General features: G+C 44.0%; 1 protein-coding gene across 11 annotated transcripts in view; it reads left to right on the top strand.

Moving 5' to 3' along the window:
• The window catches only part of DNAJC6 (DnaJ heat shock protein family (Hsp40) member C6), a 193,126-nt gene that overhangs the window by 165,299 nt on the left and 12,559 nt on the right, over positions 1–15,268 (top strand). For 8 of the 11 annotated variants that reach the window (XM_070078346.1, XM_070078344.1, XM_070078349.1 and 5 more), the window contains 4 exons: positions 930–1,364; positions 3,362–3,496; positions 10,100–10,168; positions 12,827–12,961. In XM_070078346.1, the coding sequence (XP_069934447.1) occupies positions 930–1,364; positions 3,362–3,496; positions 10,100–10,168; positions 12,827–12,961 (774 nt within the window). The remainder of the gene's footprint in view (positions 1–929; positions 1,365–3,361; positions 3,497–10,099; positions 10,169–12,826; positions 12,962–15,268) is intronic. The other 3 variants (XM_051856406.2, XM_051856405.2, XM_051856404.2) reach the window with 1 other exon arrangement.

Raw genomic sequence — 15,268 nt, 5'->3', positions numbered from 1 at the left:
CCAGGGACTTGCGTCATTCTCCACTACTTTCCCAGGCACATTAGCAGGGAGCTGGATCACAAATGGAACATTTGGGACTTGAACTAATGCTTTTAAGGGAAGGAAGCTGGCATCGCAGGCAGAGGCTTAACCTGCTATGCCACAACGCTGGCCCCAGTCTTGAGCACTTTGTAACATCATCTCATGTAGTTCTCATGGTAGTGTGTGAGTTATGTACTAATTGTTACCCTGTTTTACTGAGAAAGGAGGCCAAGACACAGAGAAGTAAAGTAACTCTGGAATTGGGATTCAACTTCAGGCCACCTTGGTCCAGATTTCCTGCTCGTTCTTTCTTTCTTTCTTTCTTTCTTTCTTTCTTTCTTTCTTTCTTTCTTTCTTTCTTTCTTTCTTTCTTTCTTTCTTTCTTTCTTTCTTTCTTTTTAATTAAACAATTATTTGAGAGGCAGAGAAAGAGAGAAGGGAGAAAGGGAGAGGGAGAGGGAGGGAAAAAGAGAGAAAGAGAGGGAGGGCACTCCTGTCTGCTGATTCATACTCCAAATGCCTGCAGTGGCAATGACTAGGCTAGGCAGAAACTGGAAGCATGGAACTCCGTCCAAGTGCTGCCTCTCAATGTCTGTATCAGCAGGAAGTTGGAGTCTGGAGTAGAGTGAGGTATCGAATCCAGGTACTCTGACATAGGATGCAGGTATCTTCACTGCTGGCAAACACCCATCCTAGAGTTCTTGCCTGCCCTTTACCACCATGGTTCTACCTTCATGTGCTCAACAAATGGTGGTTGAATATAATGTGAAATATATCAAGTTCCCATTGGCAAGGGTCTGAATGCTTTGTTTGCTCAGGGATGGATCCATTCTTTCTGGAATTATATGTGTATAATACAAAAAACTCCATCGATGCTAACCACGTACTGACATACTCACCTTCCATAGATCAGAAATCAGAGAAATCATTCTGTGAAGAGGACCACGCTGCCCTAGTGAATCAGGAAAGTGAGCAGTCGGACGACGAACTTCTGACCCTTTCTAGTCCTCATGGTAATGCCAATGGTGACAAACATCATGGAGCCAAGAAGCCCAGCAAAAAGCAGCAGGAGCCAGCTGTCCCCCCACCCCCAGAGGAGGTGGATCTGCTGGGCCTAGAGGGGTCAGAAGTGAGTAAGAACTTCTCTCCACCGGCGGCTCCTCCCACCAATTCTGAACTGCTGAGTGACCTGTTTGGGGGCGGAGGTGCAGCTGGTCTTGCCCAGGCTGGACAGTCAGGGGTGGAAGACGTGTTTCATGCTAGTGGACCTGCATCCGCCCAGTCAACACCACGCCGCTCTGCCACTTCCACCTCTGCATCTCCAACCCTAAGAGTGGGAGAAGGTAATTTTTCCATGTTGCCCTATACCTCCCAGTTTTGAATTATAGTCTTTGGGCCACACTATAGAAATGGACTTTCCTAGTCAACCAGGGGAAGCTTTGCTAGTGAACTGGTTTCCCTGTCCTTAGAGGCTTGTCTCTCCATTGAAATGGAGAGCACAAGAGAAAATAGAAGTATTGCCCATTTTGCTGGGATGGTGTAAGTGGGTATTTGAGTCCCACACTCCTAATTTTAATTTTCTTTTTCAGGGCTTTAATTCCTAAGCTGCTGTGTCTGCTCCTGCTTGAAGACATAGGCTGATGAATTATTGTTAATAATAGCTAGTATCAGTGGAGTGTTTACTATTTTCCAGACATGGAATTTAACACTAAACATGATTCATTTCTTACAAAAACCCAACTGATGGGTGCTATTAGTGTCCCTATTAATGTGTGGTTGAGGAAAGGAGGCTTAGAGCTAAGTTAGTAGCATAAGTTCATGTAGTCAAAATTGATGGAGCCAGGGTTCAAAACTAGACCACTTCACTTCGGAGCTCCCCTGCAGTTTTCCTGTAAAGTCTTCCTGGAGTTGTAGTTTTCTGAGTACACTTTGGCTGTCAGAGAAATGTTTGGTTATTTCAAAATATACGGGACTCTTGCCAGCAGCACAGCTGACTGGAGTATAGCAGTTGGTATCACGTAAGAAGATTGAGCCCCATGTGGCTCAGTTTTACTCTGATCATAGCTATGGACTCAACCCTTCCCACCACTGCTTATCTGTAAATTTTTGACATTTGCAAAACAGTGTAACTGGGTAATCCTGGTCCATCACAGCTTCTGAAGAACTGACTCAAATGAGCTGCCTCTTGTTACTGTCACTATTAACCAAGGTGACAGCACATGGGAAAGAGCAAAGTGCAGGGATTCAAGTCTCCTGGCCTGCAGGGTACTGTAGAAACTCGCCCCACCTTCACTGCCCAGCTTCTCCTTCACTTCTCTGAAGGCTCCAGGCTGGTTTTGATTGATGGTGATTCAGCTGGAGGCCAATGGGTATCAGCACCAGAGAAAGTAGGGACTGAGGCTCAAGTTCCTCCACTGGTCATTGGTGGAACCAGGCTGTGAAGCCAGGAGCACTAAGTTCCAGCCCAAGGCTATTTTCTCTGTACTTCATTTCCTTTCATTAAGTTCTGACTCACCAAAGTGAATAAAAGTTCTATCAGGTTAAAGAAAAATCCTCAGGATTCAAGATAGCAAGGTACTCAATGTTGAGGTTTTAGGACAAAGCTGCTTGTGTGACTTTCAGTGATTTAACTCATCATAGTCTCATGTTGAGAGTGTTGTTCAGTGTCAGTGTAAGAGTATTGCACTCAGATATCTACTCTTACACCAAAATGGACAAGACTTCTATTTTCTCTTGTGTTTGACATCACCTGTGTCTCAGATTTTAGACAGTGAAACTGAAGCCTAGATATACTGACTTATATCTGAGGCCACCCAGTTGATGAGTGGCAGACCCAAGTCTAGAACTCAAATACAGTGAAAGAAAATACTGGAAAAGAAAACTAAACTAAACCTGGTCAATATTATTTTCTGCTTCTTATCTTAGCAGCAGAGTTGCTTTGACTGGTATTGATCAATTAATTCATTCATCATGAGCATAATTGATTGATTGATCAGCTCCTGTGGTCCAGCCATTGGTTCACCTTGGTTGATCCAGTCTGAAAGTTTGGATGGCTTTTATCATGCTGTTAAGATGTCCAAAGGCCAGAGGACCTTCATTTAGAGTCTTTGTGGTTCATCTCACAGATAACCCAAATGCTATTTTTTTTTTTTTTACAAAGATGAAATTATTGTTTTGTGTTAGCCTGGTAGGAATTTGTAAGTGGGCCTGGAGGCAAACATTATCCTGTTTATTCAAGTATTTGGCCTAGGACCAGGCAATAGTGGTAATTCTTCAGTATTATTTATTGAATAAATAAGCTTGCAGGACAAAGAAATAGATTTTTCCTTTTGTTTTCTAGGTGCCACCTTTGATCCATTTGGCGCACCTTCTAAGCCTGCAGGTCAAGATTTGCTGGGTTCTTTTCTGAACACTTCCAGTGCTTCTAGTGACCCCTTTCTTCAGCCCACAAGAAGTCCTTCACCTACAGTGCATGGTAAGAAAATATTTGTTGTTGTGTTCAGTGGAACATAGTTTTCTGCCGTGTGAGTGCATACTTTTTAAAGTAGCTACTCAGATACAAAAGCATTCTGTAGGTGCTATTTTTGGAAAATTTACATAATGTATCTGTTGGAAATTGATGATTAACATTAATACATTGAAGGCTCTGGGATATCTTATAGGAAAGAAACCTGCTTAACTTTATTATATTCAGCTTCCCTAAAACTTTTTTTTACTGTGGAATTATTTTTTGCACTAGAGCTTTATGCTAAGCATAAGGCACCGTTGGTTGTAGAGTGTATTATTTATTATGTAACAGTAAGAAAGAAGAATTTGCCACTTCTAACTGATTGAAAGATGCATCCTGGTAGGAGCATCTCTGAAGTATGGAAAAATATCAGTCTCAAATTAGCAAAATATATTTCCTTTTTATGAAATGAGTTTCACAAAACAAACTCTGGAATATACTACCTTGATATATTAGAGATATTCTGTCTAATATGATGGCCATTGGCCAATTGTGACCATTGAGCACTTGGAATATGGTTAGTCTTATTTGAGATATGTTCTAAGTATTTTATATATATATATATATATATATATACACACACACACACCAGATTTCAAAGGTGAGTACAGTAAAAGAATGAATAATATCTCACTAATATTTTCATAATGACATACTTTTTTAAACATTTATTTATTTACTTGAGAGGAAAGTTACAGGCAGACAAGGGAGAGACAGAAAGATCCTTCATCCTCTGGTTCACTCTCCAAGTGGCTACACTGGCCAGATCTGGGCTGATCCAAAGCCAGGAGCCAGGAGCTTCTTCCTGGTCTCTCACATGGGTATAGGGGTCCGACCACTTGGGCCATCTCCTTCTGCATTCCCAGGCCATAAGCAGAGAGCTGAATTTTAAGAGGAGCAGCTGGGACACAAGCCGGTGTCCACGTGGGATGCCAGCACTGCAGGCAGAAGCTTAACCTGCTATGCCACAGCGCCAGCCCCTATAATGATCTCTTAAAATATTATTTTAAATAGATTATGTTAAAATAGGTTGAAATTAATTTTACTGTTATCTTTTTTGCCTTTTTTTAATGTGAGTACTAGAAACTATAACTTGTCTAAACAAGAAATCAGTTCAGGAACAATCTTTAGGAGTGAGGTCCAATTAGTCTTTAATCTCATACTATTTGAAGTGTGTCCATTGAATAACATAGAAGAAATTCACCACTCACCCATGAATAGAGTCCACTTGAGAGAGTCTCCTGATTGGGTGTTGGCTGCAGATGGGAGGAAAGATGCAGAGATGGAAGCTAACACTTTTGCTCACTCCTTTACAGTGTAAGTCATGCCATTGCTATTGCTTGGCTCCTGGGGCTCCCTCTTGCACTCAGCATGAAAGCCCAAGTCCTGTGTGCCTTAGAGCCCCATGTGACCTCATTTCTCATTGTCTCCTCCTTGCTCTCTTCATTCCTGCAGTCCTGGCCTCTTTGCTGTTGCACTGGTGGTTCCCTCTGCCTCCAGCACTCCTCTCTAGACATCCACATGGCTGACTCCTTCACCTTCTTCACCTCCTTCAAGTCTTGGCTTCAATGGGGCCTCCTCTGATTTCAAATCACAGCTTATTCTATGCCCTCTACCTTTTCCTTTCCATTGAACTTACTAACTTCTAATATATGGAATATTTTTAAAAGACTTTATTATTTTACTTAAGTGAAGGGGGAGAGAGAGAGAGAGAGAGAGAGAGAGAGAGAGATCGATCTTACATCTGCTGGTTCCCTCCCCAAATGGCTGCAGTGAGTCAAGGCTGGGTCAGACTGAAGCCAGGAGGCTGGAACTCCATCTAGATCTCTCACCTGGCTGGAAGGGAACCAAGTGACTTCAGCCATCTTCCACTGCTTTCCCAGGCATATTAGCATGGAGCTGGATTAGCAGCAGAGCAGCCAGTCTTGAACAGACACTCATATGAGATGCCAGCATTGCAAGCAGCAGCCTAACCCTCTGTGCCATAGCACCAGCCCCGTGGAATAATTTTCTTGTGTGTATGTTTATATTTTACTGTCTATTTTTCCCTACTGGAACAAAGACAGAGGTTTGTGTTTATTTTGTCCATTAATGCATCCCTAGAGCCTGGAAGAATTACTGGTCCACAGCAGGTGCTGTCATCTTTCTTTTTTTCTAATATAGTCAGTTCTACATAGCAACAGATTATGCATCCACAGATCTGACCAACCACAGATCAAAAATATTTATTAAAAATTGCATCTCTACTGAACATATACAGACCTTTTTTTTCCTGATCTCATTCCCTAACTGATACAGTGTAACAAGGATTTATATAGCATTTGCATTGTATTAGTATTAAGTAATCTAGAGGGTGTGGACACTGTGGCACAATGGGTAAAGCTGCCGCCTGCAGTGCTGACATCCCATATAGGTGCCAGTTCAAGTCCTAGTTGTTCCAATTCTGATCCAGCTCCCTGGTAATGTACTTGGAATAGCAACAGAAGATGGCCTAACTTCTTGGGCCCCTGTGCCCATGTGGGATGCTGGGATGAAGTTCCTGGCTTTGGCCTGGCCCAGCCCTGACCATTGCAGCCATTTGGGGGAGAGAACCAGTGGGTGGAAGATCTCTCTTTCTCTGCCTCTGCCTCTTCTTTGTAATTCTGACTTTCAAATAAAATAAATAAATGCTTTTAAAAATAAGTAATCTAGAGATGATTTAACCTATACAGGAGGATATGTGTAGCCTATATGGAAATACTATGCTATTTTATATTAGAGACTTCAGCATTCTTGGACTTTTGTATCTACAGGGTTTCCTGGAACTAATCCATGAGGATATTGAGGGATGACTGTATATAAACATTAAATAAATTAACTCATTTTTTTCCTATCAAAATTTCTTTGGTGCATAGTGATGTCTGTGAAGGTATACATTCTCCTGATTTTAGTACGTAAAACTGTCTTTTTTTTTTAAGAGTTATTATTTATTTGAGAGGTAGAGTTACAGAGAGAGGGAGAGATAGACAGAAAGGTCTTCCATCCACTGGTTCACTCCCCAACTGTCCGCAAAGGCCAGGGTTAGGCAAAGCTAGGAGCCAAGAGCTGCATCTGGGTGTGGGGCCCTAAGGACTTGGGCCATCTTCTACTGCTTTCCCAGACCACAGCAGAGAGCTGGATTGGAAGTAGAGCAGCCGGGACTTGAACCGGCACCCATATGGGATCCCAGCACTGCAGGCAGCGGCTTAACCTGCTATGCCACAGTGCCAACCCTAAACTTTTATGTCCTGTGGACATGAGTGTGCGTACTTCAGCAGGGCACTTCTCTTTCTTGCAATGTGTTAAAATATGGTGTTTATCACCCACTTTAGGCCAGCCATCACTCTTTTGTCCTGTAGCCACATTTCTCATTTTGATCCGTACTACACAATGAGCAAAGAGAACATTTTATTATCCTTGTTGAGAAAACAGTGATCATTCCATGGTTAGTGGTTAGTTGCATCATCTTCATGTTGGAGAGTGTTAAGGTGAGACTTAGCTGTCACCCTGGGGACAGATTGCCCACCTTCAAATCCTTGAGGTGCTACCCTTAGGTTTCTACAAGGCATCACCAGTCTCTTCTGAAAATAAGGAGGTACCACCTTTGAGTTCAGCAATACTTATTAAACATGTATTTTAAAGAGACTAATCACTTGGGACATAGTGTTAGAAGAACAAGTAAGCAAATAACCATAATTAAAGGCAAAATAAAGATTAAGACACTCTATAGTTACATTTTGTCTATTCCTGTCTCCCCAAAAGATTATGTTTCTTGAGGAGAGACATGCCTTTCAGTTCTCTAATCCCTGGTATGGTACTTTGCATTTATTAGGTAGTCCTAAGGATCTATGGGCTTGGTTATAATAAGGTTGAAGTTCCAGAGCCTAGTTCTATGTCCTAGTTGGATGTAAGACTAAGATCAGGGTTTAAAGGGAATCACAAAGCAAATGATAGCAACGTTGTTTAATCTTCACCCTAGTTTGCATGGGTTATTGTGGAACACGAGAAGGGAGTAACAGAAAGGAAAGAACTGTTATTGTTGATAATGGCATATTCTTTTAACTTAATGATGAGAAAGTATAAGATGTCTTGGTTGGAACTAAGTAAATGAAACAGATAAATATAAAGCCCAGAATGCTAATTTTTGTGCCTTGATGATTCTTCTGGTGATAGTGTCGCTCCCCCTCTTCGTGGAGGAGCAACACTGAACCCTGCGCTGTTCTTTTCGTCTGCTCGGCCCTCCCCGGGTTTGCTGCTGGTTCTTCCCGGGTTGGCTACTATCCCTTCCACCTCCGTGGAAGGGCAGTTCCCCCTGGCCACTTTCCCCACTTCCGCAGGGGAGCGGCACACCGCCGGCCGGCTCTCTCGGGGGCTGCACAGGTGTTCCCTCAGATGTTACCCTTACATGTTCCCGGTGCATGCCATCTCTCTCCTCCTTTATAGTCCTCCTCCGCCAATCCTAACTCGGCTGCCCACATGCCGATTACGCTGCTCTCCAATCAGGAGCAAGTCCTACAGTTTATTGGTTGAACTGGAGGCAGCTGTGTAAAAGCTGTTTTCTTCTCTCCCAGCGCCATATTGTGGGAGAGCAGATGCATAGAATAAGTCTTAATTCTAGTAACTCAGTCTAGTCCGAATTGCTCCCCACAGATAGAATCTTTGTATGACTGTGTGTGTGTTTCCAATCACTTGTCTTGTTAGTTTAGTATTAGCATTTCACTCATTGATTTTTTTTTTTTTTGGACAGGCAGAGTGGACAGTGAAAGAGAGAGACAGAGAGAAAGGTCTTCCTTTTGCCGTTGGTTCACCCTCCAATGGCCGCCGCGGCTGGCGCGCTGCGGCCGGCGCACCGCGCTGATCCGATGGCAGGAGCCAGGAGCCAGGAGCCAGGTGCTTTTCCTAGTCTCCCATGGGGTGCAGGGCCCAAGCACCTGGGCCATCCTCCACTGCACTCCCTGGCCACAGCAGAGGGCTGGCCTGGAAGAGGGGCAACCGGGACAGAATCCGGCGCCCCGACCGGGACTAGAACCCGGTGTGCCGGCGCCGCAAGGCGGAGGATTAGCCTAGTGAGCCGCGGCGCCGGCCTCACTCATTGATTTTTAAGGATAAAACCTAGAAATAGATTTTGTCCAAAAGCATTATGCTTATATGGATTTTTGAGGTATAACAAAAGCCTACTGCCACTGTATATACCTTTATTATACCTAATTCTCTTTAGTTGAGTATTGCTTTTAAATTCTACATCTGGAACTTTTAGAGGAGTCACAGTGATCTGTTTTGAAGCTGTAAGGAGTTTATTTTGAGTGACAACAGACATATCCATCACACTAGCCTACTGGATGTGTGTGCCCCATATGTGCTCTGAATGACTTGGCCTTCTCAATTATGTCACAACAGAGGAGAAAACAGCGTTTTGGCTCTAAGTAGATCATACCACTTGGTATACTTGCAAATGCTAAGCTAAGGTGAATTGAGTGTCAGGTGTTTTTTTTTTTTTTTTTTTTTTTTTTTTTTTTCCTTTTTGCACATTCACTCTCTGTTAAGAGGTAGGACATTCAGGGGCCAGCGCTGTGACGCAGCAGGTGAAAGCCCCAGCTTGCAATGCTGGCATCCTATATGGGCACCGGTTCGAGTCCTGACTGATGCCCTTCTGATCTCTCTCCCTGCTAATGTACCTGGGAAATCAGTGGAAGATGGTCCAAGTGCTTGGAGACCTGGAAGAAGCTCCTGGCTGCTAGCTCAGCTCTGGCCATTTGGGGAGTATGAACCAGCAGATGGAAGACCTCTGTCTCTGTCTCTGTCTCTACCTCTGTAACTCTTTCAAATAAATAAATAAAATCTTTAAAAAAAAAAAAAAAGAGGTGGGACATACAAAGATGAATGAGATAATTCTTGCCTTCAAGGGATTCACAATTGAATGGAGACAGACACATGCAGTCATAATTCAAAGCGCGTGAATATGGAGGTTAAACAGAGGAAAGGCAAATAATATATGGCTCCTACCAAGACTCTTGTGAACAACCACAGACAAAGACAACATCAAGGCCGGCGCTGCGGCTAATCCTCCGCCTTGCGGCGCCGGCACACCGGGTTCTAGTCCCGGTTGGGGCGCCGGATTCTGTCCCAGTTGCCCCTCTTCCAGGCCAGCTCTGTGCTGTGGCCAGGGAGTGCAGTGGAGGATGGCCCAGGTGCTTGGGCCCTGCACCCCATGGGAGACCAGGAGAAGCACCTGGCTCCTGCCATCGGATCAGCGCAGTGCGCTGGCCGCAGCGTGCCGGCCGCGGCGGCCATTGGAGGGTGAACCAACGGCAAAGGAAGACCTTTCTCTCTGTCTCTCTCTCTCACTGTCCACTCTGCCTGTCAGAAAAAAAAAAAAAAAGACAACATCAAGTGTTACTAGGTGGTGTGGGAAGGGCTCAGAAGGAAGACTGAATCCCTTGGGATTGTAGGAAACTCTGCAGGCTTCATGGAAGGGACAGAATTACCTTTGTGAGCTCAAAGAGTGGGTTTGGGCATAGCTTGTCCTCATTCTGTTTCTTCTCCCATTTGCAGCTTCTAGTACACCTGCCGTGAACATTCAGCCAGATGTTTCTGGAGGCTGGGACTGGCATTCTAAACCAGGTAAAAGTCAGCATGTGATTTTTGTGTACACGTTTAATCAATTGCAAAGCAGAAGCCTCCACCCAAGATGAAGTGAGGACTCCTGAGGCCACCTATGTCATTTGTCGTGTTTCCTAAAGACTCCTATTCTGGAGGGGCTTTCCCAGTGTACTTGGCATGACAGTGCTGCTTGTTCTGTTACTTAACTTTTCTAAATCACATTTTGCTAAACTGTATACTCAGACAAATACAGGTGTATATATATCACTCTGCCACCAAAGCTCTTGCATTTTTTAAAATATTTCTATTTATTTATTTATTTGACAGGTAGGGTTATAGACAGTGAGAGAAAGAGAAACAGAGAGAAAGGTCTTCCTTCCGCTAGTTCACTCCCCAAATGGCCACTATGGCCGGTGCTGCGCTGATCCAAAGAGGAGCCAGGTGCTTCCTCCCGGTCTCCCATGCAGGTGCAGGAGCCCAAGCACTTGGGCCGTCCTCCACTGCCCTCCCGGGCCACAACAGAGGGCTGGACTGGAAGAGGAGCAGTGGGACTAGAACCCGGCGCCCATATGGGATGCTGGCGCCACAGGCGGAGGATTAACCAAGTGAGCCATGGCACCGGCCCCAGCTCTTGCATTTTTTGACAAGTCTTTTTGCCCCACCTTCTCACCCTCCAGTTGTATAATTTTAAATGAAGTAACTTATATGAGACTTTCTGGAGTAGAGCAGATGCTGAATAAATGTGAATACTCTGCTTTTCTTCATCAAGTTCTTAATTCAGGGGCTGGATTTGTCAATAGTAAAAAAGGTGTCTTTCTCATGGTTACTCTGATGTTGTTGAGTGCTGACTTGTGTGATTCGTCTTAAACACTGGAACTTAAATGCACACACGTCTATACCTACATCCATGCAATGTTCTTATCACAGCAACTCTCCAGGGTAGTTGATATTGCCTTTTATTTGTAATGTGGAGAGAAACCAAGATAAAATTCACTGTTCCTATAATTTCTAAGGATACAGTACAATATTCTCAACTACCTGCATAATATGGTACCATACCCTCCCATCATGCATAACTGAACTGCCACCTGTACCACATAACCACTCCCTACCTTCTCCCCTCCCCAGCCCTTGGCAGCCATCATTCTTCTGTTTCTATGAGCCTCACTACTTAGATTCCTCATACAAGTGAAGTCTGCAGCATTTGTCATTTTATGGAAGGCTTCTTTCACTTCACGTTATGTCCTCAGGGTTCATCTGTGTTGTAGCAAGTAACGAAATGTTCATCTCTTTAAGACTGAATAACATTCCATGGTATTTATATGCTGCAGTTTCTTTGTTCATCTCTCAGTGGGTGTTTAGGCTATTGTGAATCATTTTGTAATGAGTCTGGGTATGCAAATACCTCTTCATGATCCTGTTTTCAGTCCTTATGAGTATGTACACAGAAGTGCTAGATCATGTTTTTAATTTTTTTAAAGATTTATTTATTTGAAAGGCAGAGTTGCAGAGAGAGTTTTCCATCGCTGGTTCACTCTCCCAAATGGCTGCAAAAGCCAGAATTAGGCTGATCTGAAGCCAGGAGCCTGGTGTTTCTCCTGGGTCTCCCATGTGGGTGCAAGGGCCCAAAGACTTGGGCCATACTCCACTGCTTTCCCAGGCACACTAGCAGGGAACAGGATCAGAAGTGGAGCAGCCAGGACACAAACTGGTACCCATGTGTAATGCTGGCACTGCGGATAGCGGCTTTACCTGCTATGCAACAACGCTGGCCCCTGTCTTAAATTTTTGAGGAACCTTCATACTACTTTCTGTAGTACCTGCACCTTTTATATCCCTACCAACAGGGCTACAGGGTTCTAATTTCTCTACATCCTTGACAACACTTGTACGTTTTCTATTTTTCTCTTAATGACCATCCTAGTGGGTTGTGAAGTGATATCTCATATGTGATTCTGATTTGCGCTTCTCTGATGATGGGTGATATTGAGCATCATTTTATTTGCTTATTGGCTATTTGTACATCTCTGGATGTTTATTCAATTACTTTACTCACTTTTAAATTGGTTTATTTGTTAATTTGTTATTGAACTGTAGGAGATTTTTAAAGTATTTTCTGGGTATTAAGCCCTTATCAGATATATAACTGGCAAACATTTTCATTCCATTGCTTGCCTTTCCACTCTGTTGATTGTTTCCTTTGTTGTGCAGAAGTTTGTAAGTTTGATGTAGTCTCATTTGTCTACTTTTGCCTTAGTTACTTATGATTTTGGTTTCATGCATTTCCTTTTTGTTTTTAAGCCAGTGGTGAAATATTGAAGCTCAAAGACATTAAACATGATGCCCAAGGTCATTCAGATAGGAAGTGCAAAGCCAGAATTTAAATCCAGATCTGATTCCAAATCCACAGGAAAAGATGCAGTTGGACAGCAGGAGAAGTGAACACTGGAAATAATAGTTCACACATGTGGCCAGGAACCAGCCTTTTCTATGTCCTGTTGTCACTCCAGACCGCCATTCACCCAAATCAGAGAAACAAGGTCCAGCTATGTGCTGCACATTTTCTAATCTTCTCCTGATTTTCCCTGGAGATAGATGGGTAGTAACTCTGCAATTCAGAATTTCCAGAATTCATCCTTGGACTGCTAACTTATTTTCAATGATCTTATTCTTTTTCAGGAGGCTTTGGAATGGGAAGCAAATCAGCTGCCACCAGCCCAACAGGGTCCTCACACGGCACTCCCACCCATCAAAACAAACCTCAGACTCTGGATCCTTTTGCTGACCTTGGGACACTAGGTATAAACTTAGCAGGTGAAGATATCAGTAACATGTACTTCTGGCTGTACAGCCTTGGATCTAAATCTAGGGTGTCACAACAAGCTGGTTTTGCTAACTAGGACATAAAATAGTGTTCGTAAGCTCTGTTCTGAAAGCTAAGATGGACTTCTTAAAAAAGAAACTAGGAGGCCGGCGCTGCGGCTCACTAGGCTAATCCTCCGCCTTGCGGTGCCGGCACACCGGGTTCTAGTCCTGGTCGGGGCGCCGGATTCTGTCCCGGTTGCCCCTCTTCCAGGCCAGCTCTCTGCTGTGGCCAGGGAGTGCAGTGGAGGATGGCCCAAGTGCTTGGGCCCTGCACCCCATGGGAGACCAGGATAAGTACCTGGCTCCTGCCATCGGATCAGCGCGATGCGCTGGCCGCAGCGCGCCGGCCACGGCGGCCATTGGAGGGTGAACCAACAGCAAAGGAAGACCTTTCTCTCTTTCTCTCTGTCTCTCTCTCTCACTGTCCACTCTGCTTGTCAAAAAAAAAAGGAAAAAAGAAACTAGGAATCAAATAATAAAGCCAAAAATTATTAAAAAAATTAAAAGACATAAAATTACGCATGTCTATTGGGTACTGTGTAAGGTTTTTAAAAGATTTTGTTTATTTGAGAGGCAGAGTTATAGATAGAGAAAGAGAGAGACAGAGAGAAAGGTCTTCCATCCACTGGTTCACTCTCCAAATGGCCACAAAGGCCAAAGCTGGGCTGATCTGAAGGGAGGAGCCAGGAGCCTCCTCTGGGTCTCCCGCATGGGCACAGGGATTCAAGTGCTTGGGCCATCTGCACTCTTTTCTAGGCTGTGAACAGAGAACTGGATTGGAAAAGGAGCATCTGAGACATGAATGGGTGTCCACAAGGAATGCCAATGCCACAGGTGGAGGCTTAGTCCACTATGCCACAGCACCGGCTCTGTGTGCAATGTTTTATTACATGTATACATTATGTAATGTCCAATTAATATATTTTCAAACATTTGACATTGCTTTATAGTGAAAACATTCAAAAATCCAATTTTCTGGTTTTTCTAAATACAGAAATATACAGTGAGTCAACATCTTCACACTACTGTGCAACAGAACCCCAGAATTTCTTACTCCTGTCTAACTATGACCTGCTACTTGGCAATCTATTTATTCCAGTCCTTTCCCCCTGCTTCCCTCCCCAGCTTCTGGTAGCTGCACTTAGATTTTCAACTGCAAAATCATTCTGTTTTTTAAAATTACACAAATGAGTGAGATCATCTGATACTTCTACTTGGCTTATTTCACATAACATAATGACGTTCAGTTCCACCCATGTTGTTGCAAATGACAATATGCATCCTTTTTAATGGCTGAGGATATTCCATTATGTGTATGTACCACTTTCTCTGTTCATCAGTTGGTGGACACTTAGCTTGTTTCTATCTCCTGGCTATTGCGAATAGTTACTACAGTAAACAGGGGAGTGCAGATGTCTCTTTGACAGATGCATTTCATTTCCCTTGGATATATACCCAGAAGTGAGATTTCTGGATCATATGGTAGTTCTATTTTTAGTTGAGGAACCTCCATAATGTTTCCCTCAATGGCTGTACTAATCATAAAACTTTTAAAAATTAAGTAACTTTCGTAAAGCTACACAGTGAGTAGGTAAGATATGCAAGTCAAAATGCTTGACTCCTTAAACTAGCTGTCTGAGAGTAAAAAACTTCCAGACTGTATGGCAGCAACTCAGAAAAGGTAAAAGATAGTGCCTTTCTCCTTAAGATATCTTCCCATTAAACAAGAGTGATAAAACACCAATGCCTTGGTTCCTTCCATAGACAGTCTGGTATGATTGCTCTGGATGTGGCTTGGGTGTTTTAAGAGCTCCCCAGGGGCCGGCACCGCGGCTCACTAGGCTAGTCCTCCACCTTGCGGCGCTGGCACACTGGGTTCTAGTCCCAGTCGGGGCGCCGGATTCTGTCCCGGTTGCCCCTCTTCCAGGCCAGCTCTCTGCTGTAGCCAGGGAGTGCAGTGGAGGATGGCCCAAGTGCTTGGGCCCTACACCCCATGGGAGACCAGGATAGGTACCTGGCTCCTGCCATCGGATCAGCGCGGTGCGCCGGCCGCAGCGCGCCAGCCGTGGCGGCCATTGGAGGGTGAACCAGCGGCAAAGGAAGACCTTTCTCTCTGTCTCTCTCTCTCACTGTCCACTCTGCCTGTCAAAAAAAAAAAAAAAAAAAAAAAAAGAGCTCCCTAGGGGACTATGTCTGGTTCACAGCAATGGCAGTATAGCTTGAAAGCAGCTGGGGGACTGAATGAGTTCGCTGGGA

Source organism: Oryctolagus cuniculus, chromosome 7, assembly GCF_964237555.1.
Source record: "Oryctolagus cuniculus chromosome 7, mOryCun1.1, whole genome shotgun sequence".
In the NCBI taxonomy this organism is placed as follows: Eukaryota; Metazoa; Chordata; class Mammalia; order Lagomorpha; family Leporidae; genus Oryctolagus; species Oryctolagus cuniculus.
Note: the sequence above shows the minus strand (reverse complement) of the source record. Positions and strands in the feature narration are given on the sequence as shown.